This window comes from Triticum urartu, chromosome 1, assembly GCF_003073215.2.
Source record: "Triticum urartu cultivar G1812 chromosome 1, Tu2.1, whole genome shotgun sequence".
NCBI lineage: Eukaryota > Viridiplantae > Streptophyta > Magnoliopsida > Poales > Poaceae > Triticum > Triticum urartu.
The window spans coordinates 481,950,310-481,975,309 of NC_053022.1; the positions used below are offsets into that span (position 1 = coordinate 481,950,310).

Below are 25,000 nucleotides of genomic sequence, written 5' to 3' on the forward strand. Positions count from 1 at the left end.
TCCCGGATCGAGTAGTATTCACCCTAGGATCGACTACGTGGCGGTCAAAGCTTAGCTGGCGGCCGCTGACTCGGCCAAGTCAGCGAATACGTAGACGAAATCATACATACGGACCAAAGTGAACCCTGTGCGCAAATATATGCCCCTTAGTTCGGGTATTTTGAAGTAGTGGTACCAAAGTGTCATCCGGCTCAAGTTTTATGACCTACAGTGAATTTTTCTCATTGAGTTATTACGGCGTGCCTCTGTTGTGTGCATGTTTAGACTAGGGCCCTGTTTGGATACTCTAACTCAGTTAGAGGTTAGAGTTAGATTCTAACCCTGAACTAACCCTAAACTAACTCTAACCAAAGAGATGTTTGGACGGCAGGGTTAGATGGAGCGCGGATACGGCGATGCGTCTTCACGGGCGGTGCGAGAGGGAGGGAGGGAGAGGACGAGAAGCTTCGAGGAAGTGCGGAGGGATCTGCTGCGGGAAGAGCGAGAGAAAATGATGTTTTTTAGTGGTGCCAAGAAGAACTAACCCAAATAAGCACATCATGGGTGGGTTAGTTTTTTAGGATGGGTTAGATGCATCTAACCCAATCTAACCCAAACTAACCCTCCTGTTTGGATTTTTTGGGTTAGTTAAGTCCAAACTAATCCAAACTAACTCTAACCCATGAATCCAAACAGGACCTAGAAGGAGGCACCGTGAACACACACAGTCCCTGTCCCTGAGGCTTGAAGGAAAAGTTTGAAACTTGGTAACGATGAAACAAAATAGAAAGTTGTGATGAAATTGAATGAAATAAAAACCAGAATTGATGCGCCCACTATTGTTGAAACGGTTGGGCTAAAAATCAATCGACTGATTTTTAATGAAGTCTCAGTCGATGTATTTGACCTTCCATCGTGATATGTTTAAGATTCAGGGTCGCCGTTTGCTTGTGCTGAATCGGCCTGTTAGTTGTGCCCCCGGCCCATTACCTTGTTTCTTTTTTCTTTTCTTGCCTTCTCTTTTATTTTTTCTGTTGGACTGCCCCATGGGCTGGCCGTGAGGAGGGGTGGTGTGGTTTTTCCTTTATCTGTTTTTTGGGCTTTCTTCTAGGCTGAACTTTTTTTAGTGCTCGTGTTATCTAGGGACAGGAGCGATTAATAGGGCTGTTCATTTTGGTTTTGTTCCCATTTTATTTTTGTTATTAATTTATTTTTATTTTCAAATGCTATTATTATTATTATTAAATATTGTACATTGAATCACATGCCATGTTTTATTTGTCAGTGTCCGTATGCAACATTTTTTTTCTTTCCAAAAATATTATCGTTGACACACCCGTCGAGCACACATAGTTTCATGCACATCGGCCACACACAATTGTATGTATGTCGTTGGCATGTAACTTATCTTTTTTCCTTTCCAAAAATATTTTTCACCGGCCAACTAGACTTTGTTTCTGTTTTTTTAACTTTGTTTGTGGCATGTTCGACACTAGGAATGCAATTGCAAGTGTCGCCCCCGACCGCAACTCCATGTATTCTAGCTCGACCGCAATTGAAAGTTTTTGTTCAGTCAGAGGGGGCGGGCCAGTTGCAAGCCCGACAACATCCCTGCAATTGCAACTGGACTTTTTTGTTTTGTTCGAGGGGGCGGGCCAGTTGCATGTCTGACATTGGGAATGCAACTGCAAATGTCGCACCCGATCGCAACTACATGTCTTGTAACCCGACCGCAACTGGACTTGTTTGTTCTGTCGGCGGGGGCATGCCAGTTGCAAGCCCGAGAACAGCCAAGCAAATGCTAGTGTTGCACCCGACCGCAACTGCATGTCTTTGTAACCCGACCGCAACTAGAGTTTTTTGTTCTGTCGGAGGGGGTGGGCCAGCTGCAAGCCCGACAACATCCCTGCAACTGCAAGCGCCACACCTAGACGCAATTGCATGTCCCCAACATGGTTGTAATTGGACCTTTGTTTTGTCGGAGGGGGCGGGCCAATTGCATGTCCGACACTAGGAGTGCAACTGGAAGTGTCGCACTCACCCGCAACTACATGTCTTGTAACCCGACTGCAACTAGACTTTTTTGTTCCGTTAAAGGGGGCGGGCCAGTTGCAAGCCCGACAAAAGCCCCGCAACTGCAAGCGCCGCACCCGACCGCAACTGCATGTCCCCCAACATGGTTGCAACTGGACCTTTATTTTGTCGAAAGGGGCGGCGAGAGAGGGGGTGGGCCAGTTGCATGTCCGACACTAGGCATGCAACTGTAAGTGTCACACCCATCCGCAAGTGCATGTCTTCTAGCCTGACCGCAACTGAAGTTTTTTGTTTTGTCAGAGGGGGCGCCGGTAGAAGGGGCGGGCCAGTTGCAAGCTCGACAACATCCCCGCAACTGCAAGCATCGCACCCGACCACAACTGCATGTCCAACTATAGTCATGCAAGTGCATGTCTTTCTAAGTTGGTTGCAACCAAGCTTTTGTTTGTCGGAGGGATCTCGAGGAGAAGGGGTCAGTTGCATCTCCCACAATAGTCATGCAACTACAAGTGTCGTCCCCCAACTACAATTGCATGTCTTCCAACAGGGTTGCAACTAGGGATTTGTTTTGTCGGAGGCGACAACGACGGGGTAGGAGTGGCGTAGGGCATGCCCGATAGTAGCCATGAAACTGCAAGCGTTACTCCCCACCCCCAACTACAAGTGTCTCCCTATGCATGCAACTGTAAGTGTCACTCTCGACAGTAATTGCATGTCTTCAACGCGACAACAATTCAATGGTCTTTTGTTTGGCAAGAGGGCAATTGCATGTGTACCATGATTTTTTATGTGTTTTTTAATCTTTCCTATACAGGTGTTTGTTTTCCAAATGGGTCACCTACTTGCATGTAACTACATATGTTGTAGCCCACATGCAACCGCAAGCCACACTAGACGGGGGTAACTAGGATGCTAGGGGGGATAAGAAACTTGGGCGGCTTGGTATGTGGGTTTATTATTGACCTTTTCTTTTTTTCCATTTTTTCATTTTATGCTTTTCTTCTAAATTTTTTATGTTTTGATTTTTTTTCTAAATAGTGATGTTTTGATTTTTAATTTTTAAAATAACATCACCTGATTTTACACACGTGCGGCCACATGCAATTGCATGTCCTCCAGGCCATGCGGAAATGCACTACCACAATCTTTGTGTAACTTAACATTTTTTCTTTAAAAAAATAGTGCCATTATTTATACACACGACAGTCGCATGCAGTTGCATGTCCGTCGATCACACGTAATTGTATGCTTGCTATTTGTGTGCAATTTAATTTCTTTTCTTAAAATATTGCCATATGCTTGCATAAATGTTTGATTGCATGTAGTTCCGTGTCCGTCGATCATGCGCAATTACATGTGTGTTATCCGTGTGTAACTTATTTTTTATTTAAAAATATGTTTTAATTTTCCCTACAGTTTTACCTATAACTAGTGATGTGTACTAAGAAAGAAGTAGATGGTCAAATAACTAGTTATATGCAATTTAACTCTTGTTTCATAAAATATATTTTTTGCTGATCAAAGGGTGAGCTTTAATTTTCTACTGCCCGTTCCCCTTTTGTTTACATTTTTTACCACATGCACCAGGAAGCTCATTCAATTCAACCAGTGTTCTCTTTTTATTTCTTTTTTTTAAATATTATATGCTCAAAGTAATACAATATATTACATTTTTTTTGTTATGTGTTATGTTTCAAGAGACACATTCTAGTGCACATCGGTGTTTTTTTTGCCGAGGAAAAGAGCACATCGTGTGTTGACACGAACACTGACAGTCCCGACTACAAGCAATAAAAAAAGGAACCAATGGACAACAGAAAATAAAAAAGACTGCACACATACGTACAAGCAAAAACAAAACAGCCCATCACGGACAAGAGCAAGAGACGAGGCAAAAAAATCTAAGTAGGACGAAGCCCAGCTCAAAAGACAGTAAGAAACAGAAACTTGGATGAACGTGGCCTATGCTATGCATGGCTGACACATACTGACGTCAGCGACTGAGACTTCTCTCAGTCGACTGATTCCTAGACAAACCCTTGTTGAAAATGAAATCCTAAGATGGGATTACTGAACTTGCGGCATTGGTTGCTGATCCCGTGAAGGGCCTGAAGCATATACGAATACGAATGCAATGGAAAGTTTAGCCTGTACACAAGCCAATTTCTTCCTTCCTTGAGGTATGGCGATGCAACTACTACTACAGGATACAGGTACGAGTGAGTAATAAGACAAAAACGTTTCACAAGTACTCCCTCCGTTCCTAAATACTTGTCTTTCTAGGCATTTCAACAAGTGACTACATACGGAGCAAAATGAGTGAATCTACACTCTAAAATATGTCTACATACATCCGTATGTAGTAGTCATTTGAAATGTCTAGAAAGACAAGTATTTAGAAATGGAGGGAGTAGTAGTTGAAGATAAAACGACGTTTCACAAGTAGAGCTAGGTTTGTATCAAGAATTGAAGGCGGGATAGAATAGAATTCAGAGGAGCAGCCATTTGATTTCTCATTAGCTAAATAAAACGATCGAGGATGATAGAGTCCACAAGCGCTCGATCAGAAGAGGGGAACTGTTGGAGTTAGCACTAGGCAACTCTTGGCCACACCGCCAGCATAGCAATGCCTGCTGGTCGGCGCCCTGACTAAGCTAGCTAGCAGAGCAACGTTAACGAAGAAGAAAATAGAAACGAACATGCATGCATGCTGCAGCAGGATGGGGCCGGGCCTTATTTTGTTCCAATTAAATCATGCCACGTATGCGGGAGCACGGATGGGAGCACGCTGGGGGAGCAGGCAAGTCTCGTCCCTGCAGCAGACAGATCAACAGGAAACAAACGCACGACTGCCCCTTCCCTTGCTTCACTTCAGTCGTCTTCCCCAGCTTACAGGTCGACGACGGCGACCATCGGGCTTCGGACGACGTGGCCGCTTGACGACCAAGTGATTGAGCCCTCGAAGACGGCTCCCTTGACGAACGTGACCTTGGGCATCGGGGCGACTCGGATGGAGTAGGACTGCTTGTGTCCTTGCGCCGTGAAAATCAGCTGGGCGGGTTCCACGTCGACCAACACCAAACTGGGCATGGCCACCGCCACCTTGTACACCTCCGGCAGGCCTTCGGCTTGCAGGTTGGTCAGTGTCCTGACCACGGGCTGCTGCAGCTGGAACAAGGTCACGACGATGCTTGGATAGTTGAGTTGTTCTTGGGGCACACCTTCATGATCGGAGCACAAGCCGGAGCTGTTGCGGGTAACGGCCCGCATCGCCATCTCGCCGAAGTTGGAGCACAAGTAGCCTATGTATTGTGCTTTGTCGATGTCGTATCCCAGGCCAGGGTCCATGGCCCTGGCCAAGTCGACGTGGCCAGCGCCTGTCGCGTAGAGGGCAGCAGGATCCGGGCCCCGCTGCTCGTCCAGGATGCGCCCCCCGCTGTTGTCTCGGGTGGAGGCTGTTGTCATCAGCGCTGACCTGCAAATCGATCCAAAAAGCAGCAGCATGATCGAATACTGTATTAGATACTACTACTGTAACAAGTACTCGTACTAGCTAGCAGCTCGGGAACCAAGGGGGTCTCGTTATATGATTGCTTGCATAACGCTGTGTGTGGAAACGCAAAAAAAAAATGATTGCTTGCATTGGCCGGCGGAATTACGTACCTCATGATGGCCGGACTCCACGTAGGATGCACCCTCTTCAGAAGTGCCACGAGCCCGCTCACATGGGGCGTGGCCATCGAGGTGCCCGACTTGAAAGCGAACGCCTCTGGTCTCGCGGGCACGCCGGCGAGGATGTTGAGCCCCGGAGCCAGCAGATCCGGCTTGAGGACGCCGGGGCTCCACTTGCTCAAGCCACGCCCCGAGAAGTCAACCACCGTAGGTTGCCGGCGACGAATCCTGCGTGCCGACATCCCAGTTGACGAGGGCATAGCGTACCGGCCCGCCTGACGCGAACTTCTTCAGGATCTCCCCCTGCTTGTGGGTCACTTGAATGACCTGACTCAATGGGCCGAAGTCGTGCAAATCAATGGTATATCCAACCTTTTCTGGTTCGACGAAGACAACGGCCGAAGCGTGCAATCTCAGAAGTGTACGGGCTAACTTGATCGTGAGATCACGATCAATGCTGTCGGCGATGTCGCAGATGACGACATGACCAGAAACCAAGGTAATCAACTCGTAAGGATACGCGCAGTACCCGCGATGGTCCTCGGTACGGTACAGCAGAGGGTGGAATGTCGGCGACGGCAGCATCAGGAGCTTCATCCTATCGGCAAGACTCTCACCCACGGCGAAAGCGTGAGTGTCATCTGCTGGGCCTTCGAGGTACACGGTGGCCGGGAAGTACCGGTCCACCGTGCCGGCGCCCACCGTGAGCAACCATGGCTCGGCGTTGCGGACGGAGGATGCAGCCGGGCCGTAGTTGCCGGCGCAGACGACGACGTGGACGCCTTGCTGCATGGCGTTGAAGCCGCCGATGCCGATGGAGCTGTGGTCGTACGTCGGAATGTTCCTCGCGGCGAGGGACAGCGATATCACGTGCACGCCGTCCGCCACCGCCTCGTCCAAGGCCCTCAGCACGGCTGCCTCGGGGCAACCTCCGGATTCTGTGCACACCTTGTAGATTGCCAAGTGGGCGTAAGGAGCCACGCCGGAGGCGGTGCCGCTGGCAAGCCCGTTGACGGAGACGTTGGCCACGAAGTTGCCGGCAGCTGTGGTGGCAACATGCGTGCCGTGCCCGTCCTCCGTGTCACGGGCCAGGGTGATGAAATCATCGTCGGGGACGTACATGTTCTTGACGCCTATCAACTTCTTGTTGCACTTCATGTACGGATGGCACGACCCCCTCCATAACGGCGACGGCATCTCCATGAACCCAGCGTCCTCCAGCGACGGGTGGGTGTCATCGATGCCGTGATCGATCACACCGATGATCACGCCCTGGCCGCCGTTGCCGGGCCATTTGTCCGGCGACGCGGCTAGCTGCGTGGGTTGGACTTGGACGCGGCACACACGGCCGGGCCGGTACACGGGCACAATATAATGTCCATGGATCATCCCCAGCGACGCACCGTCGGTATACATACGGATGATCGTGGCGGATCGGATGACCACGCGCGTGCCTTCTTCTTTGGTTGAGCTGCTGCGCTGCTTTGGTTGGGCACGTACGGGAAGACCGTGAACGAGAGCGCACCAGGCAGGATCATGCATGCTAGCCTTTTGCTAGCGACTTTAATTGGCTTCTGTTGCAGTGCGATGATGATCGAATCCTTCTATATATATAAGGGGATACTGGACCACCCAACTAGCTAGCTAGCTATCTATCTCCATGCATGCCAACGACTATGCTCGGTTTTTGTGGCAACTAGCTAGTAGGAGTACACACGATGAAACGTGGACGATGCACAGACGATGGATTAAATCTGGCCGGACAAACGTTGATTAACAAGGGCGTCGGCCGCTGGATTTACGTGTCGTGCATTGATCGGCCACTTGTGTCGTGCACGGAGCAATTTCGTTACATTACTAGCACATTTGCGAGATGCATGCATGGTCCATGGAGCGGATGCGATGCATGCTCCCTGCGTACGTCCATCGGGTCGGGCTCCTGCGTAGCGTAACGAACATCAACGACGCACGGTCATCCTCTCTCCCTGCGCGCCGCCCGTATCCCGTATCGTATTGAATTCACCGTTCCGTCCCGGCCGGGATACTCTGGCGCCCATCCCAAATGCTGTTTTAGTAGCTCTCCCTGGCCGGCCGGGTAGGTGATCATTCCGTATGGCTGAAACGCCTAATGTGATAGGAATTCCAAGTTACGTGCTTCTTTGTCCACTTACTCTTCTTATTAAGAAGAAGAAGAAGATTCTGGTCGATCGTTCGTCGTGTCAAAAAAAAAAAAGAAGAAAGAAAGAAAGCCTCGATCTCGTCGTCATAGCTACTAGGTACTACCTCCACCAGCCAAAGATACCTGTGCAGAAGTAGATATGATCTGCTGCTGCAGCCAACCAGGAACATCAGGAAGCCAGGTCGACGATCTTTTCAGGCAGGCACGCTAGGGACTTGTGGCAGCAGTGTCACATGCATACTACTCCCTTCGTTCCTAAATATTTGTCTTTCGAGACATTTTAAATGACTACTACATACGGATGTATGTAGACATATTTTAGAGTGTAGATTCACTTATTTTGCTCCGTATATAGTCACTTGTTAAAATGCCTAAAAAGACAAGTATTTAGGAACGGAGGGAGTAGTAGCTAGAACCTCAGCTAGAATAATGCCGATACGAGGGCGATGAGATGCATCAGATATATATGAGGCAGGGGGATAGGAGGAGGACCACTCATCAGCTAGCTAAAATTGTTTGTTGATTCCTTTGCAGCCAACGTACAAATCCGCAACGGCACGCCACACACAAGTCCGCAAGTCCGCAACGGCACGCCACACACACAAACCATAGGGCAACGCAGGCTAGCTCGTCCTTCTTTTTAGCCCATCTATCTTTTGGGAGCTCATACGAAGAAGCAAAGGAATTCTACAACACTTTCATGGAAAATTAGTTTCGGGATCACAGAATAATTAAAGGTCTAAGGGGGTGTTTGGTTTAGAAGTCCTAGGACTTTTTCTAGTCCCAGGGACTAATCAAAAAAGACTTTCTAGTAGAGTCTTTTTCTAGTCCCTGTAGAAAAAGTCCCCCCGTTTGGTTCCTAGGGACTTTTTAGGGATTTTTTTTAGTTTCTGGGACTAAAAAGTTCCTAAACCAAACACCAAACAACGACTACACCACAAGGAAGGATATTGTCTGGTCATGTGAGGTAAATTAGAAACATGTAAATAGCAGGATACAGTGAGACGGTTAATTGATTTAAACAATGCATAACTGGAATTTAAATTAACAGAAGAGACATTGGATGCAGGGTTTCTGCAGGAACCCAGCTGGTTGCAGAGCAATGATCTGGCTGCATCGAACTGACAACCATTCATGGATAGTAAGTAGAGTTATCTCTGATCACAATCATGCACTTTCTGTTCGTTGTGGAGAAAAGAAACAATGAGGTTCACACAGTTACATAGACCCAATGACCAAAGAATTCATAACAAGATTGAGAAGCGACAATGTACCACTGGGTCGTGTACGTAGGGGTGTTATCGCTAGAATAAGATGTACCGATCAAAAAACAAGCAGTGGAGAATATGTGTGCCCGGTTAGCCTAAGAGGATATACAGGATGATATGAAGAAGACTATGGAGGGTCAAGCATAAGGCTGGACGAAAAACTCGAAGCTCTGTTAGCTCGCTCGGCTCGTCGTTGGCTCCACTCGGCTCATTATCGTAACATATTGAATCTCTTTGGTATAACAAGATTTAGCTCGTTAGCTATAACAAGCTAACTCGAGCCAGCTCGCAAGCCAAATGAGCCATATTTCTAGAAAAAAGCAGCAGAACTTATATTAATTTTTTATTACTTCAAGTATTTTACTTATAATTAGTTGATGGCCCGTGGGCAAGGTCGGGTCAGGCCGGGTCGGGCTTTTTCGGGCCGGGCCGTACGGGTCGGGCTGCCCATGGCCAGGACTAGCCGCGGGTCCTGGTGTTATCTTGTGGAGAAAAACCTCTTTTTTTTTCTCACGTAAAAGATCCTGATGCGGGTCAAAATGTATAATAGTTTGCCGTATGGGTCCCACATGTCAGCAACTCACAGACAAAGAAAATAGTGCTTCAGTTTTTCTTTACGAGGAACAAAAGTGCTTCAGCTGGACTCGAACTCAAGATCTGAGCCAACCTAATGAGCGCGGCTTTTTCTAAATGTATAATAGTTTGCCGTATGGGCCCCACATGTCAGCGACTCACAAATAAAGAAAAATAGTGCTTCCGTCTTTTTTTATGAGGAACAATAATGCTTCAGCTGGACTCGAACTCAACAAGATCTGAGCCACCCTAATGAGCGCGGCTAACCAACTAAACCAGACAGGTTACAATGTCCATAGAGTATTAACGGGGCAGCAGTCCATGTGGCCCATTTTGTACTTTTATTTCTTATATGTAAATATAATCATGTGTTATAAATATTATACATATAAATAAAATAAATTACAATATACAGAATGAACGCGGCTAAGTGGATATAGACATTATATATCATTTGATTTTTAACTGGGCTGCAGTCTGTAGAGCCGAATTTGCACTGTTTTTGTAAAAAATGTAGAATATATGTAAATCATAGTTATGTGTTATAAATAATCCAAATATAAATAAAAAATTTCAATTATAAAAATAATCACGCAATTTAAAATTTATCCATATGATTAAATTATAGATTACAAAAATATTCATGTAATAATTTGCATACTGAATACAAACATATCAAGGTAATTTTATAATTTTGTGCATATTTATGAATGCTTCTATAAGTATTAAAATGTTCACAATTTATAAACAACATTTTTTTGCTTTAAAAAGTATTCACATGTTTTCATAAAATTTGTATGTTTTCTTAAATGGGCTGCAGTCCATGTGGTCCATTTCGCACTGTTATTTTTACAAATTTATAAATATATGTAAATTTTAATTCAATGTTATTAATAATATATATAATAAAAATATATATTATATATGTACGTATTTAATTAAATTTCTATATATAATAAAAATATGTATTATATATGCACGTATTTAATTACATTTCTACATATAATAAAAATATATATTATATATGCAGGTATTTAATTACTTTTCTAATGCTCATATAAATAATATTCGTGTATCATAGTAACTTCAGATTTTAGAAGTTTCTTATATAAATAGTATTCACGTAGTAAATTAAAAAATGCTCATATAAATAATAATCCCTCCGTCCGAGAATACTTGTCCTAGAAATGAATGTATCTAGACTTATTTTAGTTATAGATACATCCATTTTATCCATTTCTAGGACAAGTATTTCCGGACGAAGGGGGTATTCACTTATTATAGCTATTTTATATTTATTTATATATTTGCGACCCATGGTTATAATTTATATATTTTTTATAAAATAAATAAGAAATAACAGTATAAAATAGCCTGTGGACTGCGGTCCGGTTAAGACGCATAGAATATATAGGGTAAGTATCCATAGTGGACATGAAACTTGGCTGGGTGAGGTGGTTAGTCGACTGAGACTTAACCACTATCGTATTGAAAACACCATATATATTTTTTGAACACCCCTTCGTTGTTAGCCGAAGATGCTCCAGATTTATATATTTGGGCCCTTCCAACATTTTACCTCTTATATTGGCCCCTCTCTACCAAGATTCCTGGTTCGTCCGTAGTGGTGCTCACCGAGTGATTGCTTGAGCTCGTCTTCACTGGTTGCGCTTGCATTGTTGGCATCCACATATTTGTTTCCTTTGTCAAAATTCAGAAGCCGCACAAAATTGCTTACAGAATACACCTGAGGCGACGATGCCATGCCAATTTGAAACTCGATGCGCACCTCTCAAAACGTATGTAGTCTCGACAACGCAGCGCGCGGCGCATCGTGTTGCAGATCAGGCGATCAGAACAATCGTCAATCAGGCTGCACGTCGGCCGTGAAAAGGCAGAGCATGAAGAGAAACATACATACACTGATACAAAGGCTGGTACTGTACGTACTTTGTTAGGGCATGTACAATGGAAGCACTACCTACCTAATGCCTCACCATTGCCACGTAGAAAATTAGCAGGGAAACCACCGTCCAAAAATCCACTGCCCAACGCAGCACTAGCCTCAGCAGGCCAACTTTTTTACTATTCATATTTCTCTCTCCTGCTTTACCAGATCTCAGCCCCACGCTTCCTTCAGCTTCCTCTCTTCTTTTTTTGCCTCGCTCCACTTTTGGCAGGAAGGAGACGGCCTCCTCTGCAGATCCCCCTTTAGCCTGCAAGCAGCACGAACAGCAATCGAGGACCACCCGAGCCGACGTGGAGAGCTGAGGCATCCCTCCAGCCTGTTGCGTTGGGCATGCCCTTAGGAACACGGTGACACATTTGATAATCAAATTCTCGTAACTGAAGCTAGATCTTTCACTTCTCGTAGAATAAAACAAGCCCGACAAAGTAGCGCAAGTTAAAACTAGAATAGTAGACGAACTGGCAGCTCTGCTTATTACTGCAACCAACCTCAATGCGATCAACTCGCACACGTAGTTTTTTTCGTTTGGAGGAGCAAGGTCAATGCAGATTTGGCATCGACCAGGAAGGGCGCTGCCTACCGTGCAGGCATTTCAAGAGGTTGCCGTGGGAGAGATTCTGGGACGTGGTGAGGCCGTCGAGGTCGAGCATGGAGACGGTATACCTCCCCCAGTCGCCCCACCCGGAGTTGGCGTTGGCCTCCTCGTGCGCGCTGGCCACGTACACGCAGTTCCTCCGCACCCCGTTCACCCCGTTCGCCTCCACGCAGAAGCCGCGGACGTGGTCCACGAACACGGCGCGGTCGCCGAGCCCGCCGCCGCCGACCTCCGACCACCCGGCCGCCAGGCTCCCGCGGTCCGCGCGAAAGGCCTTGAAGAGGCCCTTCGAGCGGTGGCATCCTCCGTGCACGACGAGGAGGAGCTCGGAAGCGGACGACACGACGAGCGTGGACTCGCGCACCCACGAGCGGTCGGGCATCACCAGATCTGGCGGCTCGATCGCGGCGACCACGGCGAAGGTCGCGCCGTCCACGGCCGTTACCTTGTTGGCGCGCTTGTCGAGGAGGTAGAACGCGCCGTCGCAGTAGGTGATGCTGCCGACGCGAGCTGGCGGCGAGAGGTCGGCGGGGGTCCACGACCTGCCGTCGCCCTGCAGCCGGCAGAAGAACGCGCCCTTACCCTGCGAGACCATGACGGCGTCAGGCGACCGGTCCCAGACCATGTCACGGAGGATCATCTGATACCCGTCGTGGAAGGATGGCGGCAACGCGGGCAGGCTCTCCGACGCGCCCGTGAAGGGGTGCAGCAGCGTGGCCGAGAAGTCGTCGGCCACGGCGAGCGTCCAGCCGCGCGGCGAGGCGAAGAGGAAGGAGCGGCCGCACGCTGCGGGCATGGGGATCTCCGTGATGCTGTCGTCGGCGAGGGACCAGAGACGGCGGTTGACGCGGGAGTTCTGCTGGGAGGGCAGGAGGAGCAGGGGCACGCGGCGGCGGGCGGCGTGCTCCGCCGAGGCCGAGCGCCAAGAAGGGCACACCGAGCGGAAGCGCGCGAGGTCCGCATGCTCGGTGATCCTGTCGGCGATCCCGGCTACGAGCTCGGCTGGCAGGTCGGACCAGCTCATGGTGTTCGCGTCTGCGTGTTCTTGGATTGATGGAGGGATGGAAGAGGAATGCGATGGAAACGGAGCTATGAGCTTTGGTTGACTTTTGCTCGTGTGGAGTAGACTGAGTAGTGTGGAGTGCGGAGTAATTCTAGATCGAGGTTGTGAGGAAGATTGCTCCCTGATCCTCTTTCTCTTTGGTTTGATTATTCTTAAGCTAAACCACGAGGCCCACGAGCTTTACTATATTGAGCGCTAATACAAATATCTACCGTGCATAGATCCACCTCTTTGGTTTGGTCTAGCTCCGCCACTATGTAAGTTGCCTGAAAATTGAATTCAGATTTTTCAGCCTGTTGATTGCTGCTCCAAGATTCATGTTTTTTTTTCCTGAGCTGAAAATTTGTCACTAACACAGAGATTGTTGCTCCAAGATTCATGTTTTTTCCTGATGTGTAGTGACTTAATTTGTCACTAACGTCTGTGTTGGGTGACTCAGTATTTCAATGAGCTGAGGCCCGTTCACCGGACGACCAAGTTAGCTCTCTCTAGCCCATCTGACAACCCAGCCCTCCTCCCTCCCTATGCCTTTTCTGTTTTTCTATTCTTATGCGTTTTGCTTCTTTTTTTGTAATCCATCATCTTTTTCCTATGGGACCCAGCCTGCTTCCTCTAGGCCGACAGGTGCATGCACCCATCTATCTGTTGAATAGGTATTTGAAAAATGTTGAAGAAGTATTTGAAAAAATGTTGATCGTGCATATAAAAATATTAATCAAGCATTTAAAAAAATGTTGCACAAGTATTTGAAAATGTTGAACAAATATTTGAAAACTGTTGAATAGGTATTTGAATAATGTTGAAGAAGTATTTAAAAAATGTTGATCATGTATATATAAAAATGTTAATCAAGCATTTGCGACAAATGTTGAAGAAGTATTTAAAAAAATGTTGAACAAGTATTTGAAAAAAAAATTGAACAAGTATTTTAAAAAATATTGATCATGTAAATAAAAATGTTGAACAATTATTTGTAAAAATGTTGATCATGTATATAAAAATGTTGAACAAGTATTTGAAAAAATTTGAACAAGTATTTGAAAAAATAATATAGAAAGAAAAAAGAATGAAATAATGGAGAAGACCGGCTCAGTCATCTCTAGTTGGTCGCGATCCCTTTTCTAACGAGCAATTGAAAACTAATGGGGTGGTTAGCTGCTTTGGTGATTGCCATGGAGACCAGGCATCGATCACCAATGCAGCTAATAACTACCCCACCAGCTTCCAGATGTTAAACTTTTTTTCAAATACTTGTTCAATTTTAAAAAAAAATACTTGTTTAACATTTTTTAAATACTTGTTCAACATTTTTATATACATGATCAACATTTTTACAATTACTTGTTCAACATTTTTATATACATGATTAATATTTTTTCAAATACGTGTTCAACATTTTTACAAATACTTGTTCAACATTTTTATATACATGATTAATATTTTTCAAATACTTTTTCAACATTTTTGAAATACTTGTTCAACATTTTTTGCAAATGCTTGGTTAACATTTTTATATACATGATCAACATTTTTTAAAATGCTTCTTTAATATTTTTCAAATACCTATTCAACATTTTTCAAATATTTGTTCAACATCTTTAAAATACTTGTTCAATATTTTTTTAAATGCTTGATTAACATTTTTATATGCATGATCAACATTTTTTTCAAATACTTCTTCAACATTTTTCAAATACTTATTTAACAGATAAATAGGTGCATGCACCTGTCGGCCTAGAGGAAGCAGACTGAGTGTCAATCGGCGAGCAGTGGGCTGACTGAGGCCAATCGGCCAGCAGTGGGCCGACTGGATCCAATCAGCCGGCAGTGGGCCGACTGGGGGCCAATCGGCCAGCAGCAGGCCGACTGGATCCAATCGGTCAGCAGTAGGCCGATTGGGTAATATTTTTAAAAAATATAATTATGGCGTGATATTTTTGAAATTTAATATAAAAAATGTATTATTTAAAAAAATAGCTATTTTTGGGATGTTTCATGAGTGCAACTGTATTCACGCAAGTGCTATACAATAAGCATATAACTACATAAGAGTGTGAAAGTTGTACTATTATATGTGTATTACTTGTATCAAGAAGTGCAATTTCAGTACAAAGTTGTGCAACTTTTTTATTTTTATTTTTATTCTTCTTAAAGGCTAATACCACCATTACTATTTCATTCTTACTTAGAAAACATCATTATTTTGATTTTGGTATAGTTTTTATTTCTTTTTCTTTGTTCTTTAAGGATAATACCAATTCCACCAATTCATTTTTTGTAGAAAAGTTCCTTTTCGCAAAAGATCCATTATTATATGCTTACAATTGTATATTATATAAAAATAGTAAATTGTGTGCAAAAAATGTCACTAATTTATTCTTTCTTAGAAAGCTTCATTATTTTGATTTTTAAGTTTTATTTTATTACTTCTTAAAAGGTAATACCATTGCCACTAATTCATTCTTACGTAGATAATTTATTGTTTTAATTTAGTTTTAATTTTTATTCCATTTTATTCCTTCAAAAGGGTAATACCAATGCCATTACCCATTCATTCTTTGGGTACTTTTTTGTGAAAAAATCACTATTATATGCTTATTCTTGCATATTAGAAAATGAACACAATTTCTGTGTAAATTCTGTGCGAATTTTGTCATTACGTTTTTCTCTTAAAGGGTGATAACAATACCACTAATTCATTATTGCTTATACAACTTCATTATTTTTATTTTATTTAGTTTTAGTTTTTATTTTATTTTCTTTCTTCTTAAAGGATAATAACAGTGCCATTAATTTTTTCCTCCCTAGAACACTTCATTGTTTTGATTTGGTTTTAGATTTTATTTCATTTTCTTTCTTCTTAAAGGATGATACAATTGCCACTAATTCATTCATCCCTAGAAAACTTTACTATTTTGATTTGTTTTGTCTTTCTTATTTATGGGTAACACCAATGCCATTTATTCATTCCTTCTTAGGGATCTTTTTTTGTGAAAAATACACTATTATATGCTTATTCTTGCATATATTATAAAAAGCGCAGTTTTTGTGTAAAATGTGTGGTGATTTTGTCATTATTTGTTTATTTTTATTTATTATTATTATTATTGTTATTATTATTATTATTAAAGGCTAATGTCAATGTCACTAAGTGTGTTTTACTCATGGAAAAGAGTTTAGTCACTTGTCAAATTTGAGGGGGGCTGGTAAAAGGGATGCCCAGTCCTGCTTAACTTAATATAAAAAAATCTCCCTGGAAAGTTGATTGATTGGAGGGCACGTGTGGCTTCAGCTAACCATGACTTGTGTTTGTAAGGTTGTGGGGGATCAAAACCTTTTTCATTATGGCAACTTCTATTAATGTGTTTAGCATGGAAGATATTTAAAACTTTGTCATTAAACCGTTGACAAGAAAAGTACAGCTCTCAAATAAAATTATCTCTGTTTTAAGCAATGAGCTCTCGCACATCAGCAAATCCCTGCTCACCTCTGTGAATGGCCTATCTATTTACTTTTCATGTTGAGTCAACTTCTTATTACAACCTCATTAATTCTCTACTTGGCAAGCCTCATGTGGTGGGGAAAGAACCAGGCACACATATCCATTCAAATATATTCGATCATGAGTTACTATTGTTGACAATTATCTCTATGATAAGTAAGTTGGGAGGCAAAGCATTAAGCCCCTATCTTTTTCTGTGTTCAATGGATGCTATTTGTTCTATAAATATGCTTTGAGTACTAGCAATCATACAAGATTATATGATAATTGAGTATGTGAAGCTCTTACTTAGACTTTTCTGGAAATAAATTGAATTGTAATTGTTTGGTGACTAAGAACATAGGTTGTTAAGTTTCAAGAAATTCATTGTTTGAACCATAACATGTGAATTGATTGCTACTTTATCATGATGAGTTTTGTGAGAAAGAGTTGTTCTTTATGATATATAATTATGCTAGAAAAAGTGATTGGAATTATCATTGATCAAACTTATGCACTATGCTAGCATTCACACTTCATAGATTTTTTTAATCATTAACCTACTTGAGGACGAGTAGGAATTAAGCTTAGGAATGCTGATACGTCTCCGACATATCTATAATTCATGAAGTATTCATGCCATGTTTACAATAATTTTATATGGTTTTGGTGCACTTTTGTATGATTTTTGGGAACTAACCTATTAACTTAGTGCAAGTGCCAATTCCTGTTTTTTTGGCTATTTCTTGTTTCGCAGAAAAACCTTAGAAAATGAAGTCCAAATGCCACAAAAATTTATGGTGATTTTTTACGGACAAGAAGTGACCCACAAAGCTTCGGGGATGGACCAGAAGGTGTCTAGGGGACACAAGCCCACTTGGCATCCCCCTAGGGCGTGCCACCCGAGCTTGTGGGACCCTTGGGACTCCCCCTAGCGTGAATCCATTGCTGAAAATTCTTGTAAATTGGGTAAACCCCAAAAGTGAACCTAGATGAGTTTCTTTCGGAGTCGTTTGCCTCTGTCCTGAAGCAATCTCATCCGGGGCTCCGTTCCGGCACCCTACCGGAGGGGGGAAGTCATCACAGGCCATATTCATAATCCCCGCTGCTTCCATGATGAGGTGGGAGTAGTTCACCCTCGAGGCTGAGGGTATGTACCAGTAGCTAGCTATGTGTTTGATCTCTCTTGTGATCTTGATTTGGCACGATTTTAATGTACCATGGGCTTTGTTAATATAGTCGGATCATATGGTGTTCTTCCCTCTCTATCTTGTTGTGATGAATTGAGTCTTCCCCTGTGAAGTTTCGTATGTTGGATTAAATATTTGGATTTGAGATCACTTGATGTATGTCTTGCCTATGGATACTCGTGGTGACACTGGGGTATTCTAGTGTGTCACTTGATATATGTTTTGGTGATCAACTTTCGGATTCCCGTGTTGACATTGCGGTAATCTAGGAACATAGGTTGATACACGTTTTTGTCCTACTTTCTACGATAAGAACTTTGGAGCGATTATTTGTTTCATGTTGAAGGATTGTTATATGATTCAATTATGCTAGCACTATTGAGAGATTGCACTAGTGGAAGTATGAACCCTAAGCCTTGTTTCTAAGCATTGATATACCATTTTGCTCGATGTTTACTACTCCCTTCGTCCCATAATGCAAGATGTTTTTTGACACTAGTGTAGTGTAAAAAACGTCTTACATTATGGGATGGAGGGAGTACTTGCTACCTTGCTGTTTTTAATTGTTCAGATTATACAAATCTATTTCTACCATCCATATTACACTTGTATCACTATCACTTCGTCAAACTAGTGCACCTATACAATTGACAACTGTATTGGGTGGGTTGGGGACACAAGAGACTCTTTGTATTGTGATCACATGGTTGTTTGAGAGAGACCATCTTCATCCTACACCTTCCACTGATTGATAAGCCTTAGGTCATCTACTTGAGGGAAAATTCTTGCTGTCCTGTAGAACTCTGCGCTTGGAGGCCCAATAGAGTCTACAAGAATAAAGTTGCATAGTAGGCATCACGGGATCACAAGCTTAAGGTAATCACGATCTTTTGAGTGTTAGTAGGATGAGAGTATCAAGGATTTATTTGTGGAATTGTTTCATTAATATCCAGAATAGTTTCGAGAGGAACCAGAAGCGTTTCGGGGTCACCGGAAGGGTTTTTAGAGTTTATCGGGCAATACCAGGTATTACCAATAAACAATATATAGGTGGAAAATGTTTCCGGAGATGTTAAATTAATAATAAAAGACTCTAGTAATTGCTAGAAGGCTTTTATATTTAATTTAGTATCAGCAGGCCTTAAAAGGCTAAGTAGTGGAGGGAGAATTAGGCCACCAAGGCCCATGTAGGGGAGGCTCCTAGGGCCGACGCAAGGAGGGAGGATTCCTCCCCCTTGTGTGGCGCCTCCTCCTCCCCTCCCAACCTATATATACTAGAGATTTTGGTAGTATTTGGACACACAACTTTTGGAGCCCCCTCTAGTCTTCTAGTTCTAGTGGATTCAAGTTGATCGATTAGAGCTTGACCTAGATCCTCTAATCCTCATAATTAAAAGCCCTATACAGTTCTAATCTCCTCCCTCTAATTCTCCGGTGATGATTAGCTCTGGACGGCGAAGCGTTGCCGGATCATGAAGACTGTACGCTTGCAACCAAGTAGAGAGGTCGTGCTTTTGGTCTTCTGTTCAAGGGATCATTCGAGGGCGGTTCGCGGGATCGTCATCAACAGTTCGAGGGACTCCATGTACGATCTACACCGACTCATCTACTTCTGCTGCACTCCGGAGTCAGTAACAATCGTGATCCAAACCATTTATGCATCTTCATATTGTTCATGGGTGTTCGTAGGGCGGTTTTTTTCTTTTCTACTACATTTCCCAACAATATTGTCTACAAAGCTTATGACCTCCTCCATCTCTTGCAAACCAGTTGTGATGCCTTTAGTAGCATACTATCCTACAAGTTTCTTTTGACACAAAGAAACAATATGTCCAATTATATATAGAACATTTTAGTTACGAAGAATAATATAGAGTTTACACGAAATTACTACGTATGGTAAGGAAAACTTACACATACAAACTATTGGAAGTGTGGGCAAATGTACCATGACATAAAGCTGAGCTGTTCTGGCAGTATCCAGGTAGTGCTCCATCCCAACTTCAAACATGTACGCTTTGGTCAATCCTCTCCAACCAGGGCAACCAAAAAAGTTTGATCTTTTTCTTTGTGAAAAAAACCCTGAAGTTAAAGCCCTCTTTTTTCTCGAGGTGAGCCTCAAATGTGGTTTCCTCATCCATGACCACATTTAGTTTCTCCAAGAGTTCGGGCCTAGCAAAGCAGGGGATGTTCCTGAGCAAAATTAAAGGAAAGCAAAAAATAATAAATTCCAAGGAGGGCGCCAAAATTAAAAAACTAATCAAAAATTGAAATGAAAGAGAGGAGTGACCGAGAGGAGGGAGAAATAGGGGGGGGGTTAAGAAGGAGAGGAGGATGAAGTTAAAGAGGGGAGTAAAAAGTGAAAAGAGAGGAGGAAGAAGGAGGGTGATAGGCGCATAAGATGTGAGAGCAGGTAAATTGTTGAGCGAAGCCCATAATGATGTGCCTAGTGTGATGAACGCCACTAATAAGCCACTTACTTGTGGCGTGCCGGCGCGCAACTTGTAAGTGAGACTTGCATACGTTACTAGTGCGTGTGACATTCTGTACGGCGCCACTAGTATCGAGCTTAGTAGTGGCGTGCGGGAAAATGTGCATACCATTAATAAGTGGGGTCCAAAAGTGGGACCGCACCAGTTACTACTAGTGTGCGCACCAGAGGCCAACATCACTAGTAGTTACGTTACAAGTTGCGTGCCCGCGACATCCATGCCACTACTGGTGTGGTGTCCCAGTATTGGGTCCCATTTACTAGTGGTGTGCCTTTTGGCCAACATGCCACTAGTAAAGAGTTATTACTATCATGGGCTTATTTGGGCACGCCACTAAGGTTGCTCTTTTGGGGGAGCCACTAGAAAGGGTTCTTGTATAAGGGTTTAAGCACTTGTGTCTTGCTAGTGCCACTTTTCTTGGCCGGTTTGAGTTCTAAAGTGTCAAGCATATCAGTTGTACGAAGTCAAACCATTGTTCTATGACGACAAATGCCTGGCCACAGGCCACATGTTTGTTTTGATACGAGAATGCATGACAGCCACATGCAGTGTACAATAATAATTTTGAAATTTCATGGCAGATTGGGCTGGCCAAAGGTGTTTGTTTGGGCTTTAGCTTCAGATCAGCTATGTATTCACTATGCTGGCAAAGCTGATTTGACACAATCAGCTTTGGCACTAAATTACACCGGGATGTGCTTCAGCCCAAAACACCGGAAATAGCGTGAATCACATTTTAGCTGGTTTGAAATAGTTGTTTGTTTCATTTTCAACTTTTTCAAAGCTGAATCTGGTCCATAAAGTTGAAACAAACACCGTCTAAGTGTTGTTGTTGCAGCTTATCATCAATTCAATGAAGCTTGTGTTTTGGTGGGGGTTGGGGGGGGGGGGGGGGGGGGGGGACGATGCGTGCATTTCATATCACAATTTTACAATATTTGTATACTTTGCATTTTTGCTTTTTAAATTTGGTTTTGTCACGTGGTTTCATTGTTTTGATAGTTTTTTTTCTCTTCGTGTTTTCTGTTTGCAAGGCATTGAGTAATGTACCATAGTACTCCCTCCGTTTCGAATTGCATTTCATGTCACAATTTTACAATATTTGTATACTTTGCATTTTTGCTTTTTAAATTTGGTTTTGTCAAGCGGTTTCATTGTTTTGATAGTTTTTTTTTCTCTTCGTGTTTTCTGTTTGCAAGGCATTGAGTAATGTACCATAGTACTCCCTCCGTTTCAAATTACTTGTCGTGGGTATGAATGTATCTAGATGTATTTTAATTCTAGATACATCCATTTCTACGACGAGTAATTTGGAACGGATGGGAGTATGAAACTATTTATATATTTGAAGCAGAGATACGATTACTAATTATGTAGTCTTGCAAATTGACTGTTCAGGAAAACATAAAAGGTCATTCTCATCATCTTTTCATATGTCACTTCCCATGGTGAGGGAAAACTGGTTATGCATGGGAATTGCTGATGAACGCAACATTACATTTGCATATCGCAGTGGTGTGCCGGGATGACACGTCCGGGAATGCTGTGCCGGGCCGGGCCATGACCAATGCACATTTTATTCGTAGCAACAGAGTGAATCGTTTCATAATCCAAAAATTGCAAATTAAACCACATCTCACTTGTAACCCAAAGCACGTCTGACAAATATTACAATATTTGTATACTTTGCATTTTTGCTTTTTAAATTTGGTTTTGTCACGTGGTTTCATTGTTTTGATAGTTTTTTTTTCTCTTCGTGTTTTCTGTTTGCAAGGCATTGAGTAATGTACCATAGTACTCCCTCCGTTTCGAATTGCATTTCATGTCACAATTTTACAATATTTGTTTATTTTGCATTTTTGCTTTTTAAATTTGGTTTTGTCACGTGGTTTCATTGTTTTGATAGTTTTTTTCTCTTCGTGTTTTCTGTTTGCAAGGCATTGAGTAATGTACCATAGTACTCCCTCCGTTTCAAATTACTTGTCGCGGGTATGAATGTATCTAGATGTATTTTAATTCTAGATACATCCATTTCTACGACGAGTAATTTGGAACAGATGGGAGTATGAAACTATTTATATTTTTGAAGCAGAGATACGATTACTAATTATGTAGTCTTGCAAATTGACTGTTCAGGAAAACATAAAAGGTCATTCTCATCATCTTTTCATATGTCACTTCCCATGGTGAGGGAAAACTGGTTATGCATGGGAATTGCTGATGAACGCAACATTACATTTGCATATCGCAGTGGTGTGCCGGGATGACCGTCCGGGAATGCTGTGCCGGGCCGGGCCATGACCAATGCACATTTTATTCGTAGCAACAGAGTGAATCGTTTCATAATCCAAAAATTGCAAATTAAACCACATCTCACTTGTAACCCAAAGCACGTCTGACAAATATTGCAAATAAAACCTGAACATCGTACCATCCGTGCTGATTGTATAAATTAAGGGAATGTCTAGGGCACATCTAGATGTGCCCTACTTATTGCACATCTAAATGAGTGAATCAAGTATGAAGAGAAAAAGAAAAAAAAAATATCTACACGAATCTCAACGTAAGATCAATGATATAGGACTTAGATGTGCAATACTTATGGCACATCTAGATGTGCTTTAGCAAAACTGATAAATTAACTGGTCGAAAATTAACAGCTCTTATTCCTGCTACAAAGCACATAGTTTTGTTTGGATCAGTGCGGACTTGGCATGATCCAAGAAGGCCACTGCCAGAATCTACCACACATGCACTTCAACAGGTTCCCGTACGAGAGATCCTGGGTGGTGAGGTCGTCGAGGTCGAGCACCGAGACGGTGTACCTCCCATAGACGTCCAGCCCGTAGTCGTCGTTCACCATCTCGTGCGAGCTGGCCACGTACACGCAGTTCCTCCGCACCCCGTTGAGCCCGCCGGCCTCCACGCAGAAGCCGCGGAGATGGTCCACGAACAGCGCGCGGTTGCCGATGCCGCCGCCGGCGACCTCCGACCATCCGGCCGCCAGGCCCCGGCTGTCCGCGCGGAAGACCTTGAAGAGGCCCCCCGAGCCGTATGGTGCTACTTGGAACAAGAGGTGCGTCCTGACGATGAGGAGCAGCTCGCCGGAGGACACGACGAGCGTGGACTCGGGTGTGCACCAAGCGTGTCTGGGCGACACCAGATCTGGTGGCTCGACTACGGCGGTCACGGCGAAAGTTGCGGCGTCCACGGCCGTGACCCTGCGGGCTCGCCCGTCCAGAAGGTAAAACGTACCGTCGTCGTAGGTGATGCTGCTGACGGCAGCCGTTTGCGAGGATCCGGCGGCGCTCCATGACCCGCCGTCGCCCGGCAGCTTGCAGAAGAACACGCCTTTGCCCGGCGAGATCATGACGGCGCCAGGGGACCGATCCCATACCATGTCACGGAGGATCTTCTCATATTCGCCGTGGAAGAAAGGCGGCAGCGCGGGCAGGCTCTCCGACGCGCCGGTGAATGGTTGCAGCAGCGTGGCCGAGAGGTCGTTGGCCACGCCGAGCGTCCAGCCGCGGGGCGAGGCGAAAAGGAAGGAGCGGCCGCACGCGGCGGGCATGGGGGTCTCCTTGATGCTGTCGTCGGCGGGGGACCAGAGACGGCGGTCGGCGCGGGAGTAGCTCTGGGAGGGCAGGAGGAGCAGGGGGGCGCGGCGGCGCGCGGCGTGCTCCGCCGAGGCCGAGCGCCAAGATGGGCACACCGAGCGGAAGCGCGCGAGGTCCACATGCTCGGTGATCCTGTCGGCGATCCCGGCAACGAGCTCGGCTGGCAGGTCGGACCAGCTCATAGTGTTGCCGCCTGCGAGCTTCTTGGATTGATGGAGGGTTGGAGGGGATAGTCAACCAAGTCTTCTTCTCAGCAAGTCACTATGGACACTATGGAGTAGTTAAGATCTCATGTATAGTAGTAGTAATCGCTATGGACTCTATGTCTATCTTCCAGTTTAAACGTCTCTAATTTACTTCTACAGCTGTATCCTAGTGATTGGCGTCATCTTCTTGTAAACCATGGTCGATGCCTTTTTTTTAACTCATGCGGCTTCCTAATGGGTGAGATCAAAACTTTTTTTCTTCAAGAACAAGCAACACATTGCGTGTCATTTTTATCATTAAGAAGGAAAAGAGTCATTATAGGCAATTGGTGATGAATAAGAACATGGTCTTGTTACACCAAATGAAATGGACAAGAACGGTCTCCGCCTAACCCACTAAGAGCATCTCCAATAGCATATACCTACTCCCTCCGTCCTATAAAACGTCTTTTACACTAGATGGAGTATAACTTAAGCCAATAACCAAAAACCATCAGTATACGTTTTTGCAACAACAAAACTAGCTACACAATAGAAGGTGTCCATGTGGTGTCTAACTAGTACTCGGGTCTTACATTAAGTTACATGGGAGATAATTTAGCAACATCGCATCATTGTAATTTTCTCAACAGAACCTAGTCTTCTCTTCTTCAATACTTCTTACTACATTAAATAGATTGAT

The 25,000-nt window shown here is 44.0% G+C and overlaps 2 protein-coding genes and 1 pseudogene across 2 annotated transcripts; all 3 read right to left on the bottom strand.

Annotated features, from left to right (window-relative positions):
- Nucleotides 1-4,746: 4,746 nt before the first annotated feature.
- Nucleotides 4,747-5,753, bottom strand: LOC125532933 (annotated as a pseudogene).
- Nucleotides 5,754-11,609: 5,856 nt separating this feature from the next.
- Nucleotides 11,610-13,515, bottom strand: LOC125535890 (F-box protein At2g17036-like). Its single transcript, XM_048698958.1, has one exon. The coding sequence runs from the start codon at nt 13,291-13,293 to the stop codon at nt 12,214-12,216; it is 1,080 nt and encodes a 359-aa protein (XP_048554915.1). The 5' UTR covers nt 13,294-13,515; the 3' UTR covers nt 11,610-12,213.
- A 9,556-nt stretch (nt 13,516-23,071) lies between these two features.
- Nucleotides 23,072-24,374, bottom strand: LOC125535898. The gene has a single exon (XM_048698970.1). It carries the CDS (start codon nt 24,292-24,294, stop codon nt 23,194-23,196), a length of 1,101 nt encoding a protein of 366 aa, XP_048554927.1. The 5' UTR covers nt 24,295-24,374; the 3' UTR covers nt 23,072-23,193.
- Nucleotides 24,375-25,000: the final 626 nt, after the last annotated feature.

Excerpts from the sequence above, each read along its gene's own strand:
- LOC125535898 (XM_048698970.1), bottom strand. The coding sequence starts at position 24,294 with ATGAGCTGGTCCGACCTGCCAGCCGAGCTCGTTGCCGGGATCGCCGAC.
- LOC125535890 (XM_048698958.1), bottom strand. The coding sequence starts at position 13,293 with ATGAGCTGGTCCGACCTGCCAGCCGAGCTCGTAGCCGGGATCGCCGAC.